General features: G+C 58.2%; 1 protein-coding gene across 1 annotated transcript in view; it reads left to right on the forward strand.

The window, feature by feature from the left end:
• Nucleotides 1-247: 247 nt before the first annotated feature.
• The window catches only part of NOTCH3 (notch receptor 3), a 57165-nt gene continuing 31897 nt past the window's right edge, over nucleotides 248-25515 (forward strand). Inside the window, exons 1-13 of the mRNA XM_060182431.1 lie at nucleotides 248-407; nucleotides 4719-4797; nucleotides 12880-13022; nucleotides 13427-13765; nucleotides 14049-14171; nucleotides 14267-14500; nucleotides 15581-15736; nucleotides 15824-16009; nucleotides 17354-17467; nucleotides 18626-18739; nucleotides 21040-21273; nucleotides 22848-22958; nucleotides 24654-24846. Coding sequence (XP_060038414.1) covers nucleotides 332-407; nucleotides 4719-4797; nucleotides 12880-13022; nucleotides 13427-13765; nucleotides 14049-14171; nucleotides 14267-14500; nucleotides 15581-15736; nucleotides 15824-16009; nucleotides 17354-17467; nucleotides 18626-18739; nucleotides 21040-21273; nucleotides 22848-22958; nucleotides 24654-24846 — 2102 coding nt within the window. The 5' untranslated portion in view covers nucleotides 248-331. The remainder of the gene's footprint in view (nucleotides 408-4718; nucleotides 4798-12879; nucleotides 13023-13426; nucleotides 13766-14048; nucleotides 14172-14266; nucleotides 14501-15580; nucleotides 15737-15823; nucleotides 16010-17353; nucleotides 17468-18625; nucleotides 18740-21039; nucleotides 21274-22847; nucleotides 22959-24653; nucleotides 24847-25515) is intronic.

Here is a 25515-nt window from a genome sequence, read left to right on the forward strand (position 1 = left end):
GTGTGTGTGTGTGTGTGTGTGTGTGTGTGTGTGTGTGTGTGTGTGTGTGTGTGTGTGTGTGTGAGTGGGAGTGTCAGTGTTGGGGGGCTCCTGCATCTGTGCAGGGGGCCACGTCTGGGGTGTCCCTCCAGGGCCCTTGGTCGTGGGGTCCAGGCTGCAGGGCCCAGGGGCGGGAGCCCACGGCCGGGCGGGACGGGGCGGGGCCGGGCGGGCTGGCGGGCGGGGCTGCCGGCGGAGTCGGGGCTCTGCTGCTGGGAGCGCCCGAGCGGGGCGCGGGGTGCTGGGTGCTGGGTGCAGGGTGCTGCAGGGCGCGGGGTGCGGGCCGGGGGCCATGGGGCCCTGGGGTGCCCTGCTGCTGCTGCACCTGCTGCATCTGCTGCATCTGCTGGCAGGGCCCGAGGCTGCAGGTGAGGGGGCCCCTGTCCTGGCGGGGAGGGGTGGGTGGGGGTGGGCTGAGAAGGGGGTACCGAGTGCCAGCACCCCTGAAGCTGGACGGGCAGGGCTGGGAGGAGCCGCAGCGGAGAACTGGGGGTGCAGACAGGGGGTGTGTGTGGGGGAGGGGGTTCCCGGGGCTGCGCTGCTGTCCAGGGCAAAGTGGGGGTGCGGGAGTGGGGGTGCGGGGAGGACCCAGAAGCTCTGGGAGAGCACCCAGGGGTCGGGGTGCGGATGAATGAACCCCAGGGAGGTCCGGGGTTCCAGGGGCTGTGACTTTGCGGAGTGCCGGGAACCTGGGGGCGGGGTGGCTGGGACCTGGGTGCCCCCACCTCAAATCTGGGGGTTCTTTTTCTTATTTTTTTAGAGGGGGGTGCTCTGAGATAAGGCACCGTGGACACCCCGACAGTCCCCCGACTTTTTTTTTTTTCCTTTAAGCCAAGGACCCCCTGGCACACAGAGCCCCCACCCCCAGTGCGGGCAGGGGGGCGGGGGCAGGGGTGCTGGGGGAGGGGGCGCAAAGTTGCAAGAGCTTCTGAGTCCCAGAGAAACTTCCCAGGCCCGGGGTGAGCCAAGACCCGGAGCCGGAGCCGGAGCCGGAGTCCCGGGGTTCCTCCTCCACACACACACCCCCCAACCCAGACTCCAAACCCCCTCCCCTCCCCCCTGCAAACTGGGAGACCCCCCTCTCCCCGCGCCCCCTGTCTCCCCCATGTCATCCACTGCTGGGGCGGGCTTCCAGGGAGGGTGGGGGTCGCACATGTGCTGCTCCAGGACCCCTCTTCCCCCCTTCTCCTGGTGGCCCGGGGACCCCCTCCCCTCTCCCCCCTGCGCCCCTCCCCTCCCCCTGCGCGGGACAATGGCCAGGCGGTCTGGACGCCCCCTCCCCCCGCTGCCCCGCGCTCTCTCCTGAGCCACACAAAGCCACACACACACCCCCAAAAAAAGAAAGAAAGAAAAAAAAAAGAAAAGAAAACCCCAGGCCAGGCCGGATAAAGAGGAGGGGTGCAAGTCCAGGCTGGGCAGCCATGCAGGGGGCAGCCCCCCTCTTGCCCCCTACCCCCATCTCTTGCATGGGGAGGGGCTGATGGGTGCGGGGTGGGCTCCCCAACTGGCTCCCCCGCACCCTGGGGTGCACAGGCCTGTCTGGAGGACGCTGAGGGGCGCAGACCCAGGACACCCCCTTCCTGCTGCACCCCAGGGGCTCACAACATGGGTGGCCTGGTCCCAGGCTGGGTGCCCGCCTGCCCCCACCCACCCAGCCACCCAGCCACCCACCAAGGGTCGCAGCCTCTTAAATCTCACCACCAGCTCTCCATCACCCCCCCCCCCACCACGCACGCAGTTCTTTCTTTTAAAAAAAAAATTTTTTTTTTTACATTTCCTATTATCTTTATTTATTGAATAGAGACAGACAGAAATCAAGAGGGAGGGGGTGATAGCGAGATAGAGAGACAGACAGACACCTGCAGCCCTGCTTCACCCCTTGTAAAGCTTTCCCCCTGCAGGTGGGGGCCAGGGACTTGAACCCGGGACATTGCGAGTTGTAATACACACGCTCAACCAGGTGCGCCACCACCGAAGCCCCTCTTTCTTTCATTTTTTAAAAAATATTTATTTATTTATTCCCTTTTTGTTGCCCTTGTTGTTTTACTGTTGTAGTAGTTGTTGTTGTTGTCACTGTTGTTGGACAGGACAGAGAGAAATGGAGAGAGGAGGGGGAGACAGAGAGGGGGAGAGACAGACAGACACCTGCAGACCTGCTTCACCGCCTGTGAAGCGACTCCCCTGCAGATGGGGAGCCGGGGGCTCGAACCTGGATCCTTATGCCGGTCCTTGTGCTTTGTGCCACATGCGTTTAAGCCGCTGTGCTACAGCCCAACTCCCTTAAAAAGCATTTTTATTTTTGTTTCATTTTATTTAGAGGGAGGTATCACTCTGGTGTCTATCATGCCAGGGATCGAACCCAGGGTTTGAAGCAAGGAGGTCCTGTGTTTGACCCTTCATCTCTCTCTCTCTGTCTCTGACCTCCTCTCCTCTCTGTGACCTCTGGTGTCCAGTTTCCTCTTTTTTTTCTTAAAAAAAGGCTATTATTATTATTATTATTATTATTGAATGATAGCCATGAGTCCTGCTCAGCTCTGGCTGCTGCTGGTGCTGGGGATTGAACTCGAGACCTCAGAGTCTCAGGCAGGAGAGTCTGTTTGTAGAATAATAATATTATTACCATTGCTAGTATTTTCCCCAGAGTCCTGCTGAGCTCTGGCTGATGGGGGTGCTGGGGACTGAACCTGGGACCTCAGAGCCTCCGGCGGGACCATCCAGGGCACTAACAGGATGCTATTTCCCAGCCTCCTGATTTCCTCTTAAAAAAACAAAAAATTGGCTTGGGGGGTGGTGCAGTGGTTAGAGAGCTCCTGCCAAGAGTGAGTTCTTGAATTCGGTCCCCAGTGTCAGAGTGGAGCTCTGGTGTCCCCACCCACCCCTGCCCACCCGTCCCCTCCAGGAAGGCAATCTTTAAAAATAAGTCAAAGTAAACAGGACAGTCCTGAGTTAAATATCCGGCAGCATCATATAAGCCACGGGGTTGTAGTGGCTCCTTCTCCCCCGTCCTCAGGGTCCAGGGAGACAGCTGGATGGTTCTGTGCGCAGGTTCAATCCCCAGCACCACCATCAGCCAGAGCTCAGCAGGGCTCCGAGCTTCCTCTCTCTCTGTACTTTCTCGCTATCTCTGTCTCTCTCTCATTAAAAAAAGTAAAATATCAGGGCTGGGGAGACAGCACAGGGGTTCTGCAAACAGACTCTCCTGCCTGAGGCTCTGAGGTCCCCGGTTCAGGCCCCAGCACCACCATCAGCCAGAGCTCAGCAGGACTCTGGAGTTTTTCTCTTGTGTTTTTCTCTCTGTATCTCTCTCATTAAAATAAAATAAATTATGGGTCGGGTGGTGGCGCACCTAGTTGAACGCATGTATTACAATGTGCAAGGACCCGGGTTCGAGCCCCCGGTCCCCACCTGCAAGGGGAAAGCTTTATGAGTGGTGAAGCAGGACTGCAGGTGTCTCTCTGTCTCTCTCCCTCTCTATCAGCCTCTATCTGTCTATCCCTCTCTATCACCCTCTGTCTCTCTCCCTCTCTATCCCTCCCTCTTGATTTCTGGCTGTCTCTATCCAATAAATAAAGATAATTTAAAAAATTATATATATAAAATAAAATAAATTAAATGTTTTTTTAAAGTGAAATATTAAAAAGACCTTATTATTGTTTTATGAGAGAGAGGGAGGGGAGGAGGGAGTGGGGTAGAGAGAGAGAGAGATTAGAGTACTGTTCAGCTCTGGCCTATGTCCTGCTGGGGACTGAACCTGGGACCCTGGAGCTTCTGGCCTGAAAGTCAGTCAGTGTGCCAGGTTCCTGGGTCCTGGTTTTCTCTCTGATGTTAGGGGGGAAATATATATATGATGTTTTTATTTATTTATTATTGGGTAGAGACAGAAATGGAGAGGGAAGGTGGAGACAGAGAAAGACAGACAGACAGAGAGACACCTGCAGCCCTGCTTCACCACTTGTAAAGCAGGTGGGGGTCGGGGGCTCGAACCCAGGTCCTCGCACCCTGTACTGTGTGCACTTAACCACTGCCTGTTTGTTTTAAACCAGAGCCCTGCTCAGTTCTGGCTGATGGTGGTGCTGGGGATTGAACCTGGGACTCGGAAGCCACAGGCATGGGAGTTTTTTTTGTTTTTTTTTTACAGAACCATGATAGTTCTCTATCCCGGCCTCTGCTTTTCTTTTCTTTTCTTTCTTTTTTTTTTTCAAAGTATATACTTATTTATTTATTTGGATAGATGCCAGAACATCTCTGTGACACACACACCCACCCATGCCCCGCTCTGCCCCTGAATCTTGGGGGGGGGGGCCTGGATTTCACACCATTTTCTTCCTGGACCTCAGCAGGGACCCCCCTCTTTTCCTGAGCCCCCACATCTGGCATCCTTCTCCTCCTCCCCCTGCCCGTGCTTGTGGTTCCCAGGGTTCAAGCTGGCAGGAACAGCTGCGGCCCCAACAGCTGGACCCGGGGTGGCGGTGGGGGGGCGTGGGAACTGGGACTGGGGGGCGCTCCCTGTGCCACGGAGACACCCCCCCAAGCTTGCAGCTGTTTCTGAGGGGGGGGAGAAGAGAAAGAAGGAGAAGAAGAGGAAGAGGAAGAGGGAGGAGGAAGGGGAGGAGGAGAGGAGGACGAGGGTTCTGTTTGACCTCTGCCTCCAACGACCTGCTTGTCCCCCCCCCCCACAGCCGCCCCCTGCCTGGATGGAAATGCCTGTGCCAACGGAGGCCGGTGCACCCAGCTGCGCTCTGGCGACATGGCCTGCTTGTGAGTGGCCCTCCCAGCCGCCCTTGGGCCCTTCGTGCAGGAGGAGGGAGGAGGAGGCTGAGGGGGCTGGAGGGTGGCGGACCGGGGTTGGGGGCAGGGGGGGGCTGTCTGTCTCTCCCTCTCTGCTCCGTGATGCCCCCAATCCTACCACAAGCTCTATCCTCCTGGCATCTTTGGGGTCCCCCCTCTGCATCCTCAGCTGTCCAGAGGGAGCCATGGGAGGGACCCAGAAAGCTGGCAGGCAGCCCCCCTCACCCTCCCGCTGCTGCGTGACCAGGGGTTACTCACTTCCCCTCTCTGGGCCCCGGCAATCAGGCTGCTGGGCCCTGGCTCCAAGCCACGGAGAGGAACTCAGGAATTCAGCGGAGAGAGGACAGAGGGACAGAGGAACAGGGGGACAGACGGGGAGGGGAGATGGGGACACGGGGCAGGCAAGGGCTCTGGGCCAAGGCAGGCTGGGTGAATTCCTGATATATATATATATATTAAAATATATATTTATTTTCCCTTTTGTTGCCTTTTTTTAAATTGTTGTTGTAGTTGCTGTTATTGATGTTGTCGTTGTTGGATCGGACAGAGAGAAATGGAGAGAGGAGGGGAAGACAGAGAGGGGGAGAGAAAGATAGACACCTGCAGACCTGCTTCACCGCCTGGGAAGCGACTCCCCTGCAGGTGGGGAGCCGGGGGTTTGAACCGGGATCCTCATGCCGGTCCTTGCGCTTTGCACCACCTGCGCTTAACCCGCTGCACTACCGCCCGACTCCCATATTCTTTTATTTATTTAACTTTTTTGTATTATCTTGAGCCAGAAATCGAGAGGGGAGGGGGAGATAGAGAGGGAGAGAGACAGAGAGACACCCGCCGCCCTGATTCACCACTCACAAAGCTTTCCCCCTGCTGGTGGGGACCAGGGGCTCGAACCCCGGTCTTTGCGCACTGTAACATGTGCGCTCAGCCAGGTAGGTCTCTCTCTCTCTCTCTGTCTCTCTCTCGTTCTCGCCCTCTCTCCCCTTCCTGGGTTAGTGGTGACAGTGCAAGAACCCAGCACAGAGCACGACCAACTCCACAAACAAGGCTTCTGGCGGCCTGCGAGGTAGTGCAGTAGGTAGCGCTGTGGGCTTATGAACATGAGGTCCTGGGTTTGAGCCCCACCTGTCATTGCTGGTACCAGAGTGAGACTCTTGGCCTGTCTTTGTGTCTCTCATGAAATAAGAAACATAAATCTTGGTGTATCTGGTTGGTTCGAGCCCCTGCTCCCCACCTGCAGGGGAGTCGCTCCCCAGGTGGTGAAGCAGGTCTGCAGGTGTCTGTCTTTCTCTCTCCCTCTCTGTCTTCCCCTCCTCTCTCCATTTCTCTCTGTCCTAGCCATCAATGATGACATCGATAACAACAATAATAACTACAACAGAAAAACAACAAGGGCAACAAAAGGGAAAAAAAACATTAAAAAATAATGAAGGATGAAGGTGCATGGTCTCGGGCCAGGCAGGTAGCTCACCTGACAGTGGGGGCCTTGCAGGCCTGCGGCCCCAGGTTCCACCCCCAGCATGGCGTCTGCTGTAAAGGCGCTCTGGTCTCCCTCTCTCTCAAGAAAGAAAGAAGGGGGCCACGCAGTCGTGCTCCATGTTAAACACACACAGTACTAAGCTCAAGGACCCATGCAAGGCTCCCGGTTCGAGTCCCCGGCTCCCCACCTGCGGGGGTGGGGGGAAGCTTCGAGAGCGGTGAAGCAGGTCTCTTTCCCTCTCTGACTCTCCTCCTCTCTCTCCATTTCGCTCTTGTCCTGTCCAATAAAATGGAAACAGTGGCCCCCAGGAGAGGATTCCTAGTGCTGGCACTGAGCCCCAGCGATCACCCTGGAGGCAAAAATAAAGAAATAAACCCTGACCTTGAGAAAGTATTCACCTTGAGGCCTGGGATGCGGTGCAGTGTCTAGAGTGCAGGACTTGCAGGCAAGAAGTCCCAGATTGGAGTCTCACCATTGCGTACACCAAAGTGATGCTTTGCTCCTCTCTCTCTCTCTCTCTCTCTCTCTCTCTCTCGTTGCTGAATAATATATGTATTATTTTAATGAGAGAGCCCTGAGTCCTGCTGAGCTCTAGCTGGCTAGTGGTGGCACTGGGGGTTGAACCCAGGACCTTAGAGTCTCAGGCAGGAGAGTCTTTTTTTTCTTTTTTGCCTCCAGGGTTATTGCCGGGGCTCGGTGTCTGCACTACGAATCCACTGCCCCTGGAGACCTTTTTTTCCCATTTTGTTACCCTTGTTGTTCATCATTGTTGTTATTGATGTTATTGTTGTTGGCTAGGACAGAGAGACATGGAGAGAGGAGGGGAAGACAGAGAGGAGGAGAGAAAGACAGACACCTGCAGACCTGCTTCACCGCCTGGGAAGTGACTCCCCTGCAGGTGGGGAGCCGGGGGCTCGAACCGGGATCCTGACGCCGGTCCTTGCGCTTTGCGCCACCTGCGCTTAACCCGCTGCGCTACCGCCCGACTCCCTCTTTCTTATGTTTCTTTTTCAATATATATATATATATATATATATTTCCTTTTGTTGCCCTTGTTTTATTGTTGTAGTTATTGTTGTTATTGATGTCGTCATTGTTGGATAGGACAGAGAGACATGGAGAGAGGAGGGGAAGACAGAGAGGGGGAGAGAAAGACAGACACCTGCAGACCTGCTTCACCTGCTTCCTGTGAAGCGACTCCTCTGCAGGTGGGGAGCCAGGGGCTCGAACCGGGATCCTTAACGTCGGTCCTTGCGCTTTGCGCCACATGCGCTTAACCCGCTGCACTTTCTTATGTTTTTAAGCATTTTATTTTAATGAGAGGGAGACAGAGCCCAGAGCCCTGCTGAGCTCTGGCTGGTGGCAGTGCTGGGGCCTGAACCTGGGACCTCAGAGCCTCAGGCGGGAGAGTCTGTGGCCAGAACCCTCCTGCTGTCTCCCCAGCTTCAGCTTCCTGAGAGATACCAGGGTGCCGCTCAGCACGGCCCTGTGCAGTGCCAGGCCCTGTGCAGTGCGTGTGGCCCGTGCAAGTCCTGTGCTCCGCTGCTGAGCCCTCCCTGGCCGCCTTCCTGCTGCTGTCAGGTGGTGGGACCGGTAGCCGAGGTTCAGTTTCCGTCACACTGGCTACACGCGTGTCTGGGGGACCGCGGGGTCTGCTGGGGACATGCCCTAGGGAGTCAGCACCCCTGCACCTTGCACCCACCTTGGCGGGTGAACAAGCGGGACCCTGGGTGGGGCATGGCGATGTGGGGGGCTTCACCTGGCTGAGCTGAACCCTGGACGTGTGTGTGTGTCGGGGGTTCACCTGACGCGGGTGTTTGGTGGGGCTTCGCCTGATTGGGTGCCTGGGGTGTGCGTGTGGGTTGTGGGGGCTTCACCTGACTGGGTGCGGGCTCACCTGGCTGATGGTGGTGCCCTGGGTGGGGACAGTTGTGGGGGGCTTCACCTGATGGGGTGTGGGCTCACCTGGTTGATGGCGGGGTCCCTGGGTGGGAACAGGTGTGGGGGCTTCACCTGACGGGTTGTGGGCTCACCTGGCTGATAGCGGTGCCCTGGGTGGGGACAGTTGTGGGGGCTTCACCTGACGGGGTGCGGGCTCACCTGACTGATGGGGGTGCCCTGGGTGGGGACAGGTAGGTGTGGGGGCTTCACCTGACGGGGTGCGGGCTCACCTGGCTGCGGGGCCCTGTGCGGGGTGGGGCGCAGCGGCTCCCCTGGCCCTGCGGGCGGGCGGCGGCGTGGAGGTGGGACACCGCGGAGGGCACCGCGCACCTGGGCGCAGACAGGTGGATGCGCCCGCGGCGGCCCCGCCCCCCAACAGGTGAATCACCGGCGCGCGCGGCGCCCGGAACCGGACCCGCTGGATCGGAGCCCCCGCCCCCCCCCACGACTCCGCGTCCCCCAGTGTCGGGGCCCCCGCAGCCCCTCACCCCTCACCCCCACCCCCTGGCCGCGTCTCCGAGTCCCGTCGCCCCCCGCACCCCACGCCCCCGCCCCTCCCGCGTCGCTGTCGCCCAAAGTGCAGGGGAGGGGAGGGGCGGGGCGGGGCGGGGGCTGGAACCGGCCTGACCGGTCGGCGGGCGCGGAGCGTGGGAACCCGCCGGGAGGCAGGGAGGGGAGGGGAGGGGCTGGGGGCGCGGGGAGGGGTGCACGCGGAGGGGTGTACGCGGAGGGGTGCGTGCGGAGGGGTGCAGGCGGAGGGGTGCAGGCGGAGGGGTGTATGCGGAGGGGTGCATGCGGAGGGGTGCATACGGAGGGGTGCAGGCGGAGGGGTATATGCGGAGGGGTGCACGCTGAGGGGTGCATGCGGAGGGGTCCATGTGGAGGGGTGTATGCGGAGGGGTGTATGCAGAGGGGTGTATGCTGAGGGGTGCAGGCAGGGGGGTGTATGCGGAGGGGTCCATGCGGAGGGGTCCATGCGAGGGGTGTATGCGGAGGGGTGCATGCGGAAGGGTGCAGGCGGAGGGGTGCAGGCGGAGGGGTGCATGCGGAGGGGTGCATGCGGAAGGGTGCAGGCGGAGGGGTGCATGCGGAGGGGTGCAGGCGGAGGGGTGTATGCGGAGGGGTGCATGCGGAGGGGTGCAGGCGGATGGGTGTATGCGGAGGGGTGTATGCGGAGGGGGCACGGGGAGGGGTGCATGCAGGAGAGGGATTTTGGGGCACAAGGTGGGGGTTGCAGGGAGGGGTGCATGGGGGAGGGTGTGGGAAGGGGTGCACAGTGTAGGCAAGACAGGATAGGAAGCAGGGAGGGGTGCATGGGGGGAGTGGGTAAGGGAATGGACAGGGAGGGTCCTGGGAGGGGCACAGGGTGGGGACGAGGAGAGTGCATGGGGAGGGGTGAGTGGGACAGGGGCGCAGGGTGGGGGCAAGGAGGTGGTGGGCAGGGGGTGCAGGGAAGAGGGCACTGTGGAGCCTTGGAAAAGGTCCCTTTTGAGGGGCTATTTTGGGGGACTGTGAATAGGGGTCCTTGTGGGGACCTGTTGGGGGGGCTTTGGAGGCGGGGCTTCAGGAAGGCGCCCTTTGGCGACCCCTTGTAAAGGGGAGGTGGAGGGGATCTTAGAAAGATTACTTGGCACAGTCGGGCAGTCGTGCAGCCGGCCTGAGGATCCCGGTTCGAGCCCCCGGCTCCCCGCCTGCAGGGGAGTCGCTTCCCAGGCGGTGAAGCAGGTCTGCAGGTGTCTGTCTTTCTCTCCCCCTCTCTGTCTTCCCCTCCTCTCTCCATGTCTCTCTGTCCTATCCAACAACGACGACATCAATAACAACAACAATAAAACAAGGGCAACAAGGGAGTCGGGCGGTAGCGCAGCGGGTTAAGCGCAGGTGGCGCAAAGCACAAGGACCGGCAGAAGGATCCCGGTTCGAGCCCCCGGCTCCCCACCTGCAGGGGAGTCGCTTCCCAGGCAGTGAAGCAGGTCTGCAGGTGTCTGTCTTTCTCTCCCCCTCTCTGTCTTCCCCTCCTCTCTCCATTTCTCTCTGTCCTAGCCAACAACAACGACATCAATATCAACAACAATAACTACAACCATAAAACAACAAGGGCAACAAAGGAATAAATAAATAAATGAAAATAAAATATATATATATATATTACTTATAGGGCTGGGTGGTGGCGCACCTGGTTGAGCGACATGTTACAGTGTGAAAGGACCCGGGTTCGAATCCCTGGTCCCCACCTGCAGGGGAAAAGCTTTGCGAGTGGTGAAGCAGGGCTGCAGGGGTCTCTCTGTCTCATCTCCTTCCCTCTCCATTTCTGGTGTTTTCTATCCAATAAATAAAGATAATTAAAAAATACAAAGATGACTTGGGGTAGGGGGCAGGGCGCACCTTGTGGGGGGGGTCTGGAGGTGTGTCCTGGGGGAGTCGACCGGGGCTACCTGCTCCAGCCCTGAGTCGCCCAGCACCCCGCACCCCTGCCTGCCTGCCCAGGCCTGTTTGGGTGTGTGTGGGTGACAGTCACTGAGTCAGCACCCCCTGAGGACTGAGGAGGCCGAGCCCTGGGACGGGGGCCAAGGGTGGGGTAGGGGTGGCAGCACCAGAAGCCTGGCCCTGGGCTGGGGGGCTCTCCAAGCACCGCTCTGCCCCCCCTTCCTCTCTCTCAATGGCGAGGCCTGGGGGTGGGGAGGAGGCTACGGTCCTCTAACCTGGGTGCCCACGTTCTCCCCCCACCCCCACACACCAAAAAGCGATTGAAGGAGGGAGTCAGGCGGTAACACAGCGGGTTAAGCGTACGTGGCGCAAAGCACAAGGATCCCGGTTCGAGCCCCCGGCTCCCCACCCGCAGGGGAGTCGCTTCCCAGGCGGTGAAGCAGGTCTGCAGGTGTCTGTCTTTCTCTCCCCCTCTCTGTCTTCCCCTCCTCTCTCCATGTCTCTCTGTCCTATCTAACAATGACGACATCGATAACAAGAATAATAATAAATACAACAATAATAAAACAACAAGGGATAAATAAAAAATAAATAAATCAAAGAGAAAAGAACTAACAGAAACAACAGAATCTTGTCTTGGCAGCGTGAAAGAAAGTCTGTCCAATCTGCCCTCCAGCCCCCAGCTGGTCTGGGCCTGTCACCTTCCCTTGCACTCTCCTCTCCTCCTATCCCTGGGTCGCTCCCACCTTGGCCTGTCCCAGCTCCCAGCAGAAACCCAGGTGGGACAACCTGGATGAGCTCACCTTTCTCACCCAGCCACACCCCAAACATTCAGGGATTCAGGGATCCAACCCCGGAAATGTACCCCCGTTAGCTCTGAGCCGCGCCCCACCCCAGCCAGGAACTTTTTTTTTTTGGAGGGGGGAGAGGGTCTTTTTAAAATTTTTATATCTATTTATTTATTTTCCCTTTTGTTGCCCTTGCTTTCCCCCCCTTTTTTTTAACGAATTAGTTAATTAATTTCCTTTTGTTGCCCTTGTTGTTTTATTATTGTTGTTGTCGGTTAGGACAGAGAGAAACGGAGAGAGGAGGGGAAGACAGAGGGGGAGAGAAAGACAGACACCTGCAGACCTGCTTCACCGCCTGGGAAGCGACTCCCCTGCAGGTGGGGAGCCGGGGGCTCGAACCGGGATCCTTCTGCAGGTCCTTGTGCTTTGTGCCACCTGCGCTTAACCCGCTGTGCTACTGCCCGGCTCCCCTTTTTTCTTTTAAATTTTATGAAGGGGATTGATGGCTTATAGCAAATACTATTGCTGGTCCATCTGTAAAATTGCTCAGTTTTCTGCAAAACCCTCTCCCCCCCAGCTCGGGTCCTCCTCCAACATCAGCACCAGGACCTGAATTCAAGCCCCCATCTCCACCCCCACAGTCCTTTGCTTTGGTGCAGGACACCAAACCCAGTCCGCATTCTGCTTGGCGTTTCTCCTTCTGTTCTGATTTCTCCACTTCTGTCTGTGAGTGAGATCAGTCCAGATTCACCCTTCTCTTTCTGGCTGATCTCACTTCCCAGGATTCCTTCGAGCTTCATTCAAGACGAGGTGCAGAAGGTGACCTCATCCTTCTTCACAGCTGAGTAGTATTCCGTGGTGTATCTAGACCACAACTTGCTCAGCCACTACTTGTGGTTGGACAACCTGGGTTGCTTCCAGGTTTGGGCTGTTACACATTGTGAATTTAAGAAAATAGATGTTTTATTTTAATGAGTGAGATACATAGAGAAAAATGTAGACAGACAGACACACACACACACACACACACACACACACACACACACACACTACTCAGAGTCCTGCACAGCTCTGGCTGATGGTGGTACAGGGACTTGAACCTAGGACCTCAGAGCTTCAAGCAGGAGATTCTCTTTGCAGAATCGTTGTGCTGTCTCCTCAGCCCTGCTGATGTGTTCCATGCCTGCTTTGGGGAGATATTGATTAGTATTTGTTTATTTATTACTGAATAAGAGACAGAGGAATTGAGAGAGGGAGAGGGACAGAGGGAGACACCTGCAGCCCTGTTTTCACCGCTCGTGAAGCTTCCCCCCTGCAGGTGGGGACTGGGGGCTTGAACCCGGGTCTTTGTGCCTGGTGTGTGTGTGTGTGTGTGTGTGTATGTGTGTGTGTGTGTCCCACAGGGGTCTGTCTCTCCTGCAGGTGCCCCCCAGGCTGGGTGGGTGAGCGCTGCCAGCTGGAGGACCCCTGCCACTCGGGCCCCTGTGTCGGGCGCGCCATTTGCCAGAGCTCCGTGCTGGGGGGTGCTGCCCGCTTCTCCTGCCGTTGCCCCCGCGGCTTCCGAGGTAAAGGGGGGAGGACCCCAGTCAGCGGAGGACGACCCCGTTTGCCCCTCCTTGCTCCCCGTGCCCTCGCTACCCCAGCTGACCCCAGGTGACCTTGCTGACCTTAGCTCACCCTGGTCGACCCTGGCTGGCCCTGGATGACCTCAACCAACCCCGGCCGCCCCTAGCTGACCCTTGTTGACCCCAGGTGACCCTGGCTGACCCCAGTTAGTTAGCCTCAGCTGCCCCTGGCTGCCCCTAGCTGACCTCTGTTGACTCCAGGTGACCCTGGTTGACCCCAATGACCTTGGCCGCCCCTGGATGAGCCTAGCTGACCCCAGCCAATCCTGATCACCCCTAGCTGACCCCTGTTGACCCCAGATGACCCTGGCTGGCCCCAGCCCATCTTGCCCCCCCTCCCCCAGGTGCTGACTGCTCACAGCCGGACCCCTGCCTGAGCTCACCCTGCGCCCACCGAGCCCGCTGCTCTGCCGCCCCCGACGGCCGCTTCCTGTGCAGCTGCCCGGCCGGCTACCAGGGCCGCACCTGCCGGGCAGATGTGGACGAGTGCCGGGCCGGGGGGCCCTGCCTGCAAGGGGCCACCTGCCTCAACACACCCGGCTCCTTCCGCTGCCTCTGCCCTGCCGGCTTCGGGGGGCCGCTGTGCGCCAGTCCCCGGCCCCCCTGCGCCCCCTCCCCCTGCCTCAACGGGGGTACCTGCCGCCCAGGGGTCGACGCTGCCTCTGACTGCGCCTGTCTGCCCGGTGAGGACGGGGTGTGGGAGACGGGCCCCCGCTGGCCCTGACGCACCCCTGCACCCCACCCTGACCGAGGCCCAGCTGCCCCTCTTGACCACCCACTGCCCCTGTCCCAGCCCCTCCTGACCCTCGACTGCCCCAAGACCCCCGCCTTGAACCCCATAGCCCCCTACCCCAACCCTTCTGCCTCAACCCCCCTGACTGCCCAGCATCCTGGCCCCCTGTCTCGACCCCTCCCCGACCGGACCCACCCCAGCTCCCGCAACCCTGGCCACCCCCTCCTCCGCAGGCTTCGAGGGTCCTCACTGCGAGGTGAACGTGGACGACTGCCCCAGCCACCAGTGTGTCAACGGGGGGACGTGCGTGGACGGCGTGAACACCTACAACTGCCAGTGTCCCCCAGAGTGGACGGGTGAGCCTCCCCTGGTGCCTTGGGGCCAGGCGGCCGGGTGAACGGGTTGGGGGGAGAAGGCTGGAGCCCGGGCCCTGCGTCCGCTCCCCCCGCAGGCCAGTTCTGCACGGAGGACGTGGATGAGTGCCAGCTGCAGCCCAACGCTTGCCACAACGGGGGGACCTGCTTCAACACGCTGGGCGGCCACAGCTGTGTGTGCGTCAATGGCTGGACGGGCGAGAGCTGCGGTCACAACATCGATGACTGTGCCACGGCCGTCTGCTTCCACGGGGCCACCTGCCACGACCGCGTGGCCTCCTTCTACTGCGCCTGCCCCATGGGCAAGACCGGTGAGGGCCCTGGGCGGGAGCCGGGAGGGCTGGCTGGCGGTGGGGGGCGGGCAGGGGTGAGGGGAAGGGATGGAGCTGTCCAGGGTGCAAGCTTTGGGGTTCCAGGGCTGGACTTGATCTAATATTTATTTATTTATTTATTTATTTATTTATTTTCCCTTTTGTTACCTTTGTTGTTTTTTATTGTTGTTATTGATGTCGTCATTGTTGGATAGGACAGAGAGAAATGGAGAGAGGAGGGGAAGACAGAGAAGGGGGAGAGAAAGACAAACACCTGCAGACCTGCTTCACCGCCTGTGAAGCGACTCCCCTGCGGGTGGGGAGCCGGGGGCTCGAACCGGGATCCTTATGCTGGTCCTTGCGCTTTGTGCCACGTGTGCTTAACCCGCTGTGCTACCACCCGACTCCCTTGATTTAATTTTAACGAGAGAGAGACAGAGAGAGGGAGAGACAGAGAGAAGGGCTCTGTCCAGCTCTGGCTGATGGTGGTGCTGGGGATTGAACCTGGGACCTCAGAGCCTTAGGCAGGAGAATCTTTTGCAGAACCACTGTGCTGTATTTATATTATTATTATTATTATTATTTTCCCCAGAGCTCTGCTGAGCTTTGGCTGCTGGTGGTGCTAGGGATTGTACCCGGGGCCTCAGAGCCTCAAGCAGAGAGTCTGTTTGCAGAACCATTATTATTATTATTATTTCCCCAGAGCCCTGCTGAGCTCTGGTTGGTGACGGTACTGAGGATTGAACCTGGGGCCTCAGAGCCTCAGGCAAAAGAGTCTTTTTGCAGAACCATGGTGCTGTCACCCTGCCTTGTTACTATTACTATTGCTATGAGTATCTCTATTACTACTACTTGCTATTACTATTGCTACTAGTTATTATTACTATTACTTGCCACTGCTATTGCTAGTGCTTGCTGTTACTACTGCTGTTACTATTATTGATTATGACTTGCGATTGCTATTACTATTACTTGCTATTGCTATTACCCAGAGATGATGGTGGTGCTGGGGACTGAACCCGGGGCCTCCGAAGCAGAGGCCCGAGAGTCTCTTGCAGTGACCCCTGACCCCCTCCGCAGGCCTTCTGTGCCACTTGGACGACGCCTGCGTCAGCAACCCTTGCCACGAGGATGCCATCTGCGACACCAACCCCGTGAACGGCCGGGCCATCTGCACCTGTCCGCCGGGCTTCGCGGGCGGGGCGTGCGACCAGGACGTGGACGAGTGCTCCCTCGGTGCGGCGGGGCCCGGGGCGGGGGCGTGGGCACCCGGCCACCCTGCGCCCCGCCCGCCCGCGCCCAGCCCGGTCTCCCTGTTCCTAGGTGCCAACCCCTGCGAGCACCTGGGCCGCTGCGTCAACACCCAGGGCTCCTTCCTGTGCCAGTGTGGCCGCGGCTACACCGGGCCGCGCTGCGAGACGGATGTCAACGAGTGTCTGTCGGGGCCCTGCCGCAACCAGGCCACCTGCCTGGACCGCATCGGCCAGTTCACTTGCATCTGCATGGCAGGTGCGCTGGGCGGGGCCCGGTCTGTGGGCGGGGCGCTTGCTGTGGGCGTGGCTCTGGCTGTGGGCGGGGCTCTTGGTGTGGGCGGGGCTCTGTGTGGGCGGGGCTCTATATGTGGATGGGGCTTGGATGTGGGCAGTGGGTGGAGCCTGCACCATGGGTTGTTGGGCCTACATGGGGCGGGGCCTGGGCCGGATGGGGCTTGGGATATGGGCAGGGCCTGAAATGTGGGCCAGGGCCATGAATGTGGGCCGATACTGGGGGGGTGTGGGCAGTGGGCGGAGTCTGAACCGTGGGTAGGGCCAAGGTGGGGCGGGGCCCGGGCTGTAGGCGGAGCCTGAGCTTTGGGTGGGCCAGTGCCTGGGTGGGTGAAGCCTGGGCTCCGGTTGAGGCTTGAGTGGGTGGAATTTTGTTTGGGGTGGGGCCTGTGTCAGCGGAGACTGAGATAGGGTGGGGCTTAGGTGGGTGGAGCCTAGACTGGGGCGAGTCCTGAGATGTGGGCGGGGCTTCTTCTGTGGGTGGGGTCTGGGTGGGCGGGGCCTTCCTAGGAAGGGTCTTACGAGGGCGGGGCTCAGGGTGGGTGGAGCCTAGTGCAGGCGTGGCCTGGGTTGTGGGCGGGACTTTAGTGGGGTGAGTCCTAGTTGGGTAGGGACTTCACGTGGGGCTGGAGCCTTCCTCTGGGGGCAGGGGTCTGGACTAGGAAGGGGTCTGAGCTGGGGCATGTGCTTGGGGGTGAGGCCTGTGCTGGAGCCTTCACTGGAGGTGGGGTCCGGCCTGGGGGTGGAGCCTGTGTCTGGGGGAGGGGCCTGCGCTGCTGGGTGGACATGTAGGTGGACCCTGGGGTGTGGGCGGGGCATGTCCTGGGGGCGTGTCCTTACTTTGGGGGTGGAGCCTGCTTCCATGGGAGGGGCTTGTGAACTTCTGCATCTGGGAGCGGAGCCTGCAAGCGGGGTGCATCCTTGATAGGGGTGGGGCTGGCACCTGGGGGTGGAGGGGTCTGCAGCCAGGGCTGAGGCCGTGTCCCTGGGAAGGAGGGAGGGAGCCTGCAGGTGGAACGGCGTGAGTGTGTGCGGGGCACGGGCGGATCTGAGAGGTTATGGTCCAGTGGAGTCAGGAGACTGGAGAAGGGGCTCTGCGGGGGTCCCTCCGCCCCCACGTGGGCCTTGGGGGGCTGTGAAGGGGTCGTTCACGAAGCCGGATGCTAGGCAGAGACTTCCAGGGGTGGGAGGTGGGAGGAAGCGGATTGTGGGACAATTCTCACTCCTTTCTCAATCTCGAGGCCTTTGGGGGTTGGGCACCCCTGCCTGTCGAGTCCAGACTGACCTCCCCCCCTTCTCATGGCCCCAGGCTTCACGGGCACCTTCTGTGAGGTGGACATGGACGAGTGTCAGAGCAGCCCCTGTGTCAACGGCGGAATCTGTAAGGACAGGGTCAATGGCTTCACCTGCACCTGCCCTGCAGGTGAGGTGCCCGGGAGAGGCGGGCTCCCCGGTGGCGGGGGCGGGACGGGAGCCTAAGAGCTGATGCTGACGGACGGCTCTTCTGGTAGGACACACGTTACAGCTCATTCATTCCTTAGTTAGTTATTTGATTTTATTTTTGTGTGGCCACCAGGGTTATCTCTGGGGCTCGGTACCAGCACTACGAGTCCACTACTCCTGGAGGCCATTTCTTTTCCTTTTTACTATTATTTATTTATTTTCCCTTTTGTTGCCCTTGTTTTTTTTTAAATATTGCATCTGGTATTCTTTTTTTAAAAAATATTTATTTATTCTCTTTTGTTGCCCTTGTTCTTTACCGTTGTTGTTATCGTTGTCATTATTATTACCATTGTTGATGTTGTTCCTTGTTGGCTAGGACAGAGAGAAATGGAGAGAGGAGGGGAAGACAGAGAGGGGGAGAGAAAGACAGACACCTGCAGACCTGCTTCACCGCCTGGGAAGCGACTCCCCTGCAGGTGGGGAGCCGGGGGCTCGAACCGGGATCCTTAACCTGGTCCTTGGGCTTTGTGCCACCTGCGCTTAACCCGCTGCACTACCGCCCGACCCCTTTCTTCCCTTATTTCTGTTTCTTTTATTGATAGAGACAGAGAATTTGAGAAGGGGAGATGGAGGATAAAGAGAGAGACAGATACTTGTAGCTCTGCTCCATGGCGAGTGAAGTTCTTCCCCCCTCCCAGGTGGGGACAGGTGGGATCCGGGGAGGGGGTAATGTGTGTGCGCCACTGCCCAGGCCCCAATTGCTTATCTTCCCCAGCCCCACTGAGCTCTGGCTGCTGGTGGTGCTGGCGACTGAACCTGGGACCCCAGAGCCTCAGGCAGGAGAGTCTTTTTGCAGAATCATTGTGCTGTCTCCTCGGCATTATTATTATTATTATTATTTATCTTCCCCAGAGCCCTGCTGAGCTCTGGCTCATGGTGGTGCTGGGGACTGAACCTGGGACCCCAGAGCCCCAGGCGGAAGAGCCCTTCTGCAGATGCACTGTGCTAGCAACTTGCTGCCTAGCCCCTGGCCCCTTCTCCCCCTAAACCCCTCTCCTCCCGCCCCCAAAAAAACCCAGCTGGTGAGGGGCCGGTGTGTGTGGGGGTCCCTGACCCTGTCTGGGTCTCCCCACCCCAGGTTTCAGTGGGGCCATGTGTCAGCTGGACGTGGACGAGTGCGCCAGCACCCCCTGCAGAAACGGGGCCGAGTGCGTGGACCAGCCCGATGGCTACGAGTGTCGCTGCAGTGAGGGTGAGCCTGGGGCTGGGGCCGGGGGCGGGGCCAACAGGTGGGCGGGGCCTATAATGGGAGGGGCCAATAGTCGGGCCTGGGCGGGGCTTCAGCCGCCAGGACCACGCCCCCAACCCGTCCTGGGGAGGAACAGAACCCACCTGGGTGAGCGGGAGGGTGGGAGGCGGTGTGGCCAGGCAGCATCTGTGCGCCCCCATTTCCAATCCCAGGAGGTGGGGTGAGATTTCTTTTTAATAGTTATGCATTTGTTCCCTTTTGTGGCCTTCGTTGTTTTCTTGTCGTAGTTATTATTGTTGTTATTGTTGTCATTGCTGTTGGCTAGGACAGAGAGACATGGAGAGAGGAGGGGAAGACAGAGAGGGGGAGAGACAGACAGACACCTGCAGACCTGCTTCACCGCCTGGGAAGCGACTCCCCTGCAGGTGGGGAGCCGGGGGGAGTTGAACTGGGATCCTTACGCCGGTCCCCATGCTTTGCGCCACGTGCGCTTAACCCACTGAGCTTCCGCCCGACTCCTGGAATGAGATGCCTTCCTTTCTTTCTTTCTTTCTTTCTTTCTTTCTTTCTTTCTTTCTTTCTTTCTTTCTTTCTTTCTTCCTTCCTTCCTTCCTTCCTTCCTTCCTTCCTTCCTTCCTTCTTTCTTTCTTTCTTCCTTCCTCCCTTCCTCCCTTCCTCCCTTCCTCCCTCCCTCCCTCTCTCTCTCTCTTTCTTTTATCTCTATTTCTTGGATAGAGACAGTCAGAAGTTAAGAGGGAAGGGGGTGATAGAGAGGGAGAGAGACAGGGAGACACCTGCAGCCCTGCTTCACCACTTGTGAAACTTTCCCCCTGCAGGTGGGGACCAGGGGCTCAAACCTGGCTCCTTGGGCACTGTAACATGTGCTCAACCAGGAGCGCCACCACCCGGCCCGGGATGAGATTTCTAAAGTCAGGCTGCGAATGTCAAGATTGGGAGGGAGGGGCTTGAGGGCCAGCTGGCCGCGCACCGGCAGGAGCGCACATATTAGCATGTGTGAAGACGCGGGTTCAAGTCCCTGGTCTCCACCTTCAGGGGTGGGGGGCAGGGCTGCAAGTGTCTCTCTTCCTCTCCATCTTTCTCTTTGCTGGGGCGGTTGGGGAACACAGCATAATGGTTATGCAAAAAACAAACAACTCCTGCTTGAGGCTCTGAGGTCCCAGGTTCCATCCCCGGCACCACCATTAGTCAGAGTTGAGCAGGTCTTCTCTCTCATTAAAATTCAATAAGTAAAATATTTAAAAGCTTAAAAAATATATATTTGGACTGGGGTGGTAGCACAATGGTTCTGCAAAGATACTCTCCTGCCTGCATCTTTGAGGTCCCAGGTTCCATCCCCAGCTCCACCATCAGCCAGAGCTCAGCCGGGCTCTGGGCTCTCGGTGTGCCTTTCTCTATATATTCTCTGTATTTCTCTTTCTCTCTCATTCAAATAAAATAAATAAAATATTTAAAAGAATGGCACACCTGTTTAAGAGCACACATTACAGTGTGCAAAGACACGGGTTCAAGCCCCCGGTCCCCACCTGCAGGGGGAAAGCTTCAAGGGTGGTGAAGCGGGTCTGCAGGTGTCTCTCTGTCTCTCTCTATCGCCTCCTCCCCTCTCAGTTTCTGTCGCTATTCAGTAATAAATAAAATAAAATAACTTTAAAAATATTAAACAGAAAAGATTAGGTGGGGGGGTTTTGGTTGGCTGGGAGTGGGGCTTCACTGGGGAGCAGTGGGGGCCAGGCTGAGTCCTGGGGGTCGCAGCTAGGGGCGCGATCGGGCTTGCACCTGTCTCCTGAGGGTGGATCCTGGGGTGATGGGACTCCCCTCCCCGACCAGGTGGGCCAAGGGGTTCGTGGGTGGGTGGGTGTGCGCAGGGGTGCAGGGGTGCAGGGGAGAGGAGCCCAGGGTCCAGGAGCTGCGGAGCTGTCTGGGAAGGGGGTAGAAGGGGCTGCCAGGGGGAGTTGGGCGGTAGCGCAGCAGGTTGAGCACACGTGGCACAAAGCGCAAGGACCGGCATGAGGATCCCGGTTCGAGCCCCCGGCTCCCCACCTGCAGGGGAGTCGCTTCCCAGGCGGTGAAGCAGGTCTGCAGGTGTCTGTCTTTCTCTCCCCCTCTCTGTCTTCCCCTCCTCTCTCCATGTCTCTCTGTCCTATCCAACAATAACAACAATAATAACTACAACAATAAAAACCAAGGGTAACAAAATGGAAAATCAATCAATAAATGTAAAAAAAAAAAAAAGAAGAAGGGGCTGTCTGGGACGCCCCTCCACCCGGGCCCCGCCCCACTCGCAGGGTTCGATGGTGCCTTCTGCGAGCACAACGTGGACGACTGCTCCCCGGACCCCTGCCACCACGGGCACTGCGTGGATGGCATCGCCAGCTTCTCCTGCACCTGCGCGCCCGGCTACACAGGTGTCCGCTGCGAGAGCCAGGTGGACGAGTGTCGCAGCCAGCCCTGCCAGCACGGCGGGAAGTGCCTGGACCTGGTGGACAGGTACCTGTGCCGATGCCCTCCGGGCACCTCAGGTAAGACCCGAGACTCCTGGGGAGACTCCTGGGGACGTGGATCCACCTGCCGCCACCCAGGTCCAGCGGAGTAGAAGCAATGACAGAAGCCAGAGCTCCCACCTTCTGTTCCCCATCAACAATTTTTAGTCCAGACTCCTGGGGGGGGGGGGAGAAATGATTTTATTTTCATTACTTATTTGTTTAAAAATTTTCAAAAACAGGGAGTCGGGCGGTAGCGCAGCAGGTTAATAAGCGCATGTGGCGCAAAGTGCAAGGACCGGCGTCAGGATCCCGGTTCGAGCCCCCGGCTCCCCACCTGCAGGGGAGTCACTTCCCAGGCGGTGAAGCAGGTCTGCAGGTGTCTGTCTTTCTCTCCCCCTCTCTGTCTTCCCCTCCTCTCTCCATTTCTCTCAGTCCTATCCAACAACAACATCAATAACAACAACAACAATAACTATAACAATAAAACAACAAGGGCAACAAAAGGGAATAAACAAATGTTAAAAAAAAAGTCTCTGGAAGCTTTTAAAACATTTTCAAAAATGATCTTTGTTTATCTATTGGATTAAGACAGCCAGAAATTGAGAGGGACAGGGGGTGATGGAGAGGGAGAGAGACAGAGAGACACCTGCAGCTCTGCTTCAGCACTCGTGAAGCTTCCCTTGGCAGGTGGGGACCGGGAGCTTGAACCCGGGTCCTTGTGCACTGTAACGTGTGCACTCAACCGGGTGTGCCACCACCCGGTTCCCCATTTTATTTTTAATTAATTAATTATTATTATTATTATTATTATTATTATTTTACCAGAGCCCAGCTCAGCTTTGGTTTATGGTGGTATGGGGGATTGAACCTGGGACTTTGAAGCCTCAGGCATGAGAGTCTCTTTACATAGCCATGATGCTATCTCCCCCACAGGAGAAATTATTATTATTATTTTTCCTTTAAGGGTTATTGCTGGGGCTTGATGCTGGCACTACGAGTCCACTGCTCCTGGCAGCCATTTTCCTCATTTTACTGGATAGAGACAGAGATAAATTGAGAGAGGAGGGAGAGATAGAGAGGGAGAGAGATAGAGAGACACCTGCAGCCCTGCTTCCCCACTCATGGAGAGACGGGTCCTTACACTTCATACCGTGTGTGTGTGTGTGTGTGTGTGCTTAACCAGGTGCGCCACTGCACGGTCCTGGAAATGTTTAATTTATTTTTTATTACTGACTGAATATTGATTTCCAAACTGGTGAGATCACAGAGGTCTAAGTCCACTGCCCCCATTCCCTCCGCTGGAAACTGCAGGGCTTCTCCCAAGCCCACGGACACAGGCTGCTTCTATGCTCATCTATCTCTACTTCTAAAACTTTATTTGATTGGATAGAGACAGCCAGAAATCAAGAGGGAAGGGGGGAGATAGAGAGGGAGAGAGACAGAGAGACACCTGCAGCCCTGCTCCACCGCTCGTGACGCTTCCCCCTTGCAGGTGGGGACCGGGGGCTCGAACCCCGGGCCTTGCGCATGGTAATACACACCCAGGTAGGGGAGGGCCTGGCCGGACACACAGGTGGTGGCCTGGCTCACCCCGGTCCCCCTCACCTCAGGTATCAACTGTGAGGTGGACATTGACGACTGTGCCAGCAACCCCTGTGCCTTTGGCTCCTGTAGGGACGGGCTGGACCGCTACGACTGTGTGTGTGAGCCCGGCTTCACAGGTGCGGGGAAGGGGGCAGGGGGGTCTTCGCAGTGCATGCCATGCTGTCTGTTGTAGTGTCTTGTATTTTCATTTAATTAATTCATTTATTTAAACCAGAGCCCTGCTGAGCTCTGGCTACTGCTGGTGCTGGGGATGGAACCTGGGGCTTCAGAGCCTCAGGCAGGAGAGGCTGTTTGCAGAACCATCCTGCTCTCTCTGACTCTGAACTGTTTTTTAAAATTTTTTTATTATTGTTGTAGTTATTATTGATGTCGTCGTTGTTGGATAGGACAGAGAGAAATGGAGAGAGGAGGGGAAGACAGAGAGGGGGAGAGAAAGACAGACACACCTGCAGAGCTGCTTCACCGCCTGTGAAGTGACTCCCCTACTGGTGGGGAGACAGGGGCTTGAACCAGGATCCTTATACTGGTCCTTGCGCTTAACTTGCTGTGCTACTACCTGACTCCCTACTTCCTTTATTTTAATCAGAGAGAAAAAGATACCATTGCCCTGCTGAGCTCTGGCTGATGGTGGTGCTGGGGATTGAACTTGGGAGCTCAGAGCCTCAGGCAGGAGAGTCTGTTTGCAGAATAGTAATAATAATAATAATAATAATAATAATAATAATAATAATATAGTAATAATTATTATTATACCTGGGATCTCAGAGCCTCAGGCAGGTGGAGAGTGTTTTCTTTTTTTCTTTTGCCTCCAGGATTATCGCTGGGGCTTAGTGCTGGCACTGCAAATGCACTGTTCCTGGTGGCTTTTTTATTTTTCATTTGACAGGACAGAGAGAAATGGAGAGGGGAGTGGAGAGGGAGAGAGACAGAGACACCTGCAGACCTGCTTCATTGCTCATGAAGGTTCCCCCCTGCAGGTGGGGACTGGGGGCTTGAACCTGGGTCCTTCCGCACTGTAATGTGTGCGCTCAGACAGATGTGCCACTGGCTGGTTTCTTTCTTCCTTTCTTTTCCCCAGAGCCCTGCTGACAGTGGTGCTGGGGATTGAACCTGGGATCTCGGAGCCGCAGGCAGGAGAGTCTTTTGCAGACCCCTGTGCTGCCTCCCAGCTCTCTCTGGGTTGAACCCGGGGCCTCATGCTCACAGACACTCTGCACCTGTCGTACCACTTTCCACACCCCAGTTCTCCCCTTTAAATGCAGCAACGGGCACAGAATTTCTCGAGCCCTGGGGAGGGAAGCGGAATGGTCAGGCTCAGGCCCCAGCACCACCGGCAGCCAGAGAACAGCAGGCCGCTCCCTGCCCTGCTATCTATCCATCTATCTATCTATCTATCCATCTATCTATCTATCTATCTATCTATCTATCTATCAATCATCTATATCTCTCATCAAATGCATAAGTAAAATATTATAAACATTCTCCTGCCTGAGGCTCTGAGGCCCCAGGTTCAATTCCCAGTGCTACCATCAGGCAGAGCTCAGCAGGGCTCTAGGCTCTCTCATGAAAATAATACATATATAGGGAGTCGGCGGTAGCACAGCAGGTTAAGCGCAGGTGGCCCAAAGCGCAAGGACCAGCGTAAGGATCCCGGTTCGAGCCCCCGGCTCCCCACCTGCAGGGGAGTCGCTTCACAGGCGGTGGGAATGGAGGTGGGGGCCAGGTGAGGGAGGTGGGTCCCAGCCTTGCTGCCAGGGGACCTGGCTGTCCCTGACCCTAGGTTTGCCCCGCACCCGCCCCCTGCCCCCCAGGACCCCTCTGCAGGGTGGAGGTCAGCGAGTGTGCCTCCAGCCCCTGCGGCGAGGGGGCTTCCTGCGTGGACGGCAAGAATGGCTTCCGCTGCCTCTGCCCACCCGGCGCCCTGCCCCCGCTCTGCCTGCCCCCCACCCACCCCTGCACCCAGGAGCCCTGTGCCCACGGCCTCTGTCTCCACGCTCCCGGAGGGTGAGACTGTGCCCTGCCCCTGGCCCCACATCCCCCCTGCCCCTGGCACTGGCCCATCCTGCCCCCTAGCCCAGCCTGTCCTGCCCCCAGGCCCTGCCCTGTCCTGCCCCAGGCCCTGCCCTGTCCTGCCCCAGGCCCTGCCCTGTCCTGCCCCAGGCCCTGCCCTGTCCTGCCCCAGGCCCTGCCTGTCCTGCCCCAGGCTCTGCCTGTCCTGCCCCAGGCCCTGCCTATCCTGCCCCAGGCCCTGCCCAGTCCTGCCCCAGGCCCTGCCTATCCTGCCCCAGGCCCTGCCCTGTCCTGCCCCAGGCCCTGCCCTGTCCTGCCCCCAGGCTCTGCCTGTCCTGCCCCAGGCCCTGCCCTGTCCTGCCCCAGGCCCTGCCCTGTCCTGCCCCAGGCCCTGCCTGTCCTGCCCCAGGCTCTGCCTGTCCTGCCCCAGGCCCTGCCTATCCTGCCCCAGGCCCTGCCCAGTCCTGCCCCAGGCCCTGCCTATCCTGCCCCAGGCCCTGCCCAGTCCTGCCCCAGGCCCTGCCCTGTCCTGCCCCAGGCTCTGCCTGTCCTGCCCCCGGCCCTGCCTATCCTGCCCCCGGCCCTGCCCTGTCCTGCCCCAGGCCCTGCCCTGTCCTGCCCCAGGCCCTGCCTGTCCTGCCCCCAGGCCCTGCCCTGTCCTGC

The sequence above is a fragment of the Erinaceus europaeus genome, chromosome 23, assembly GCF_950295315.1.
Source record: "Erinaceus europaeus chromosome 23, mEriEur2.1, whole genome shotgun sequence".
NCBI classification, from domain to species: Eukaryota; Metazoa; Chordata; class Mammalia; order Eulipotyphla; family Erinaceidae; genus Erinaceus; species Erinaceus europaeus.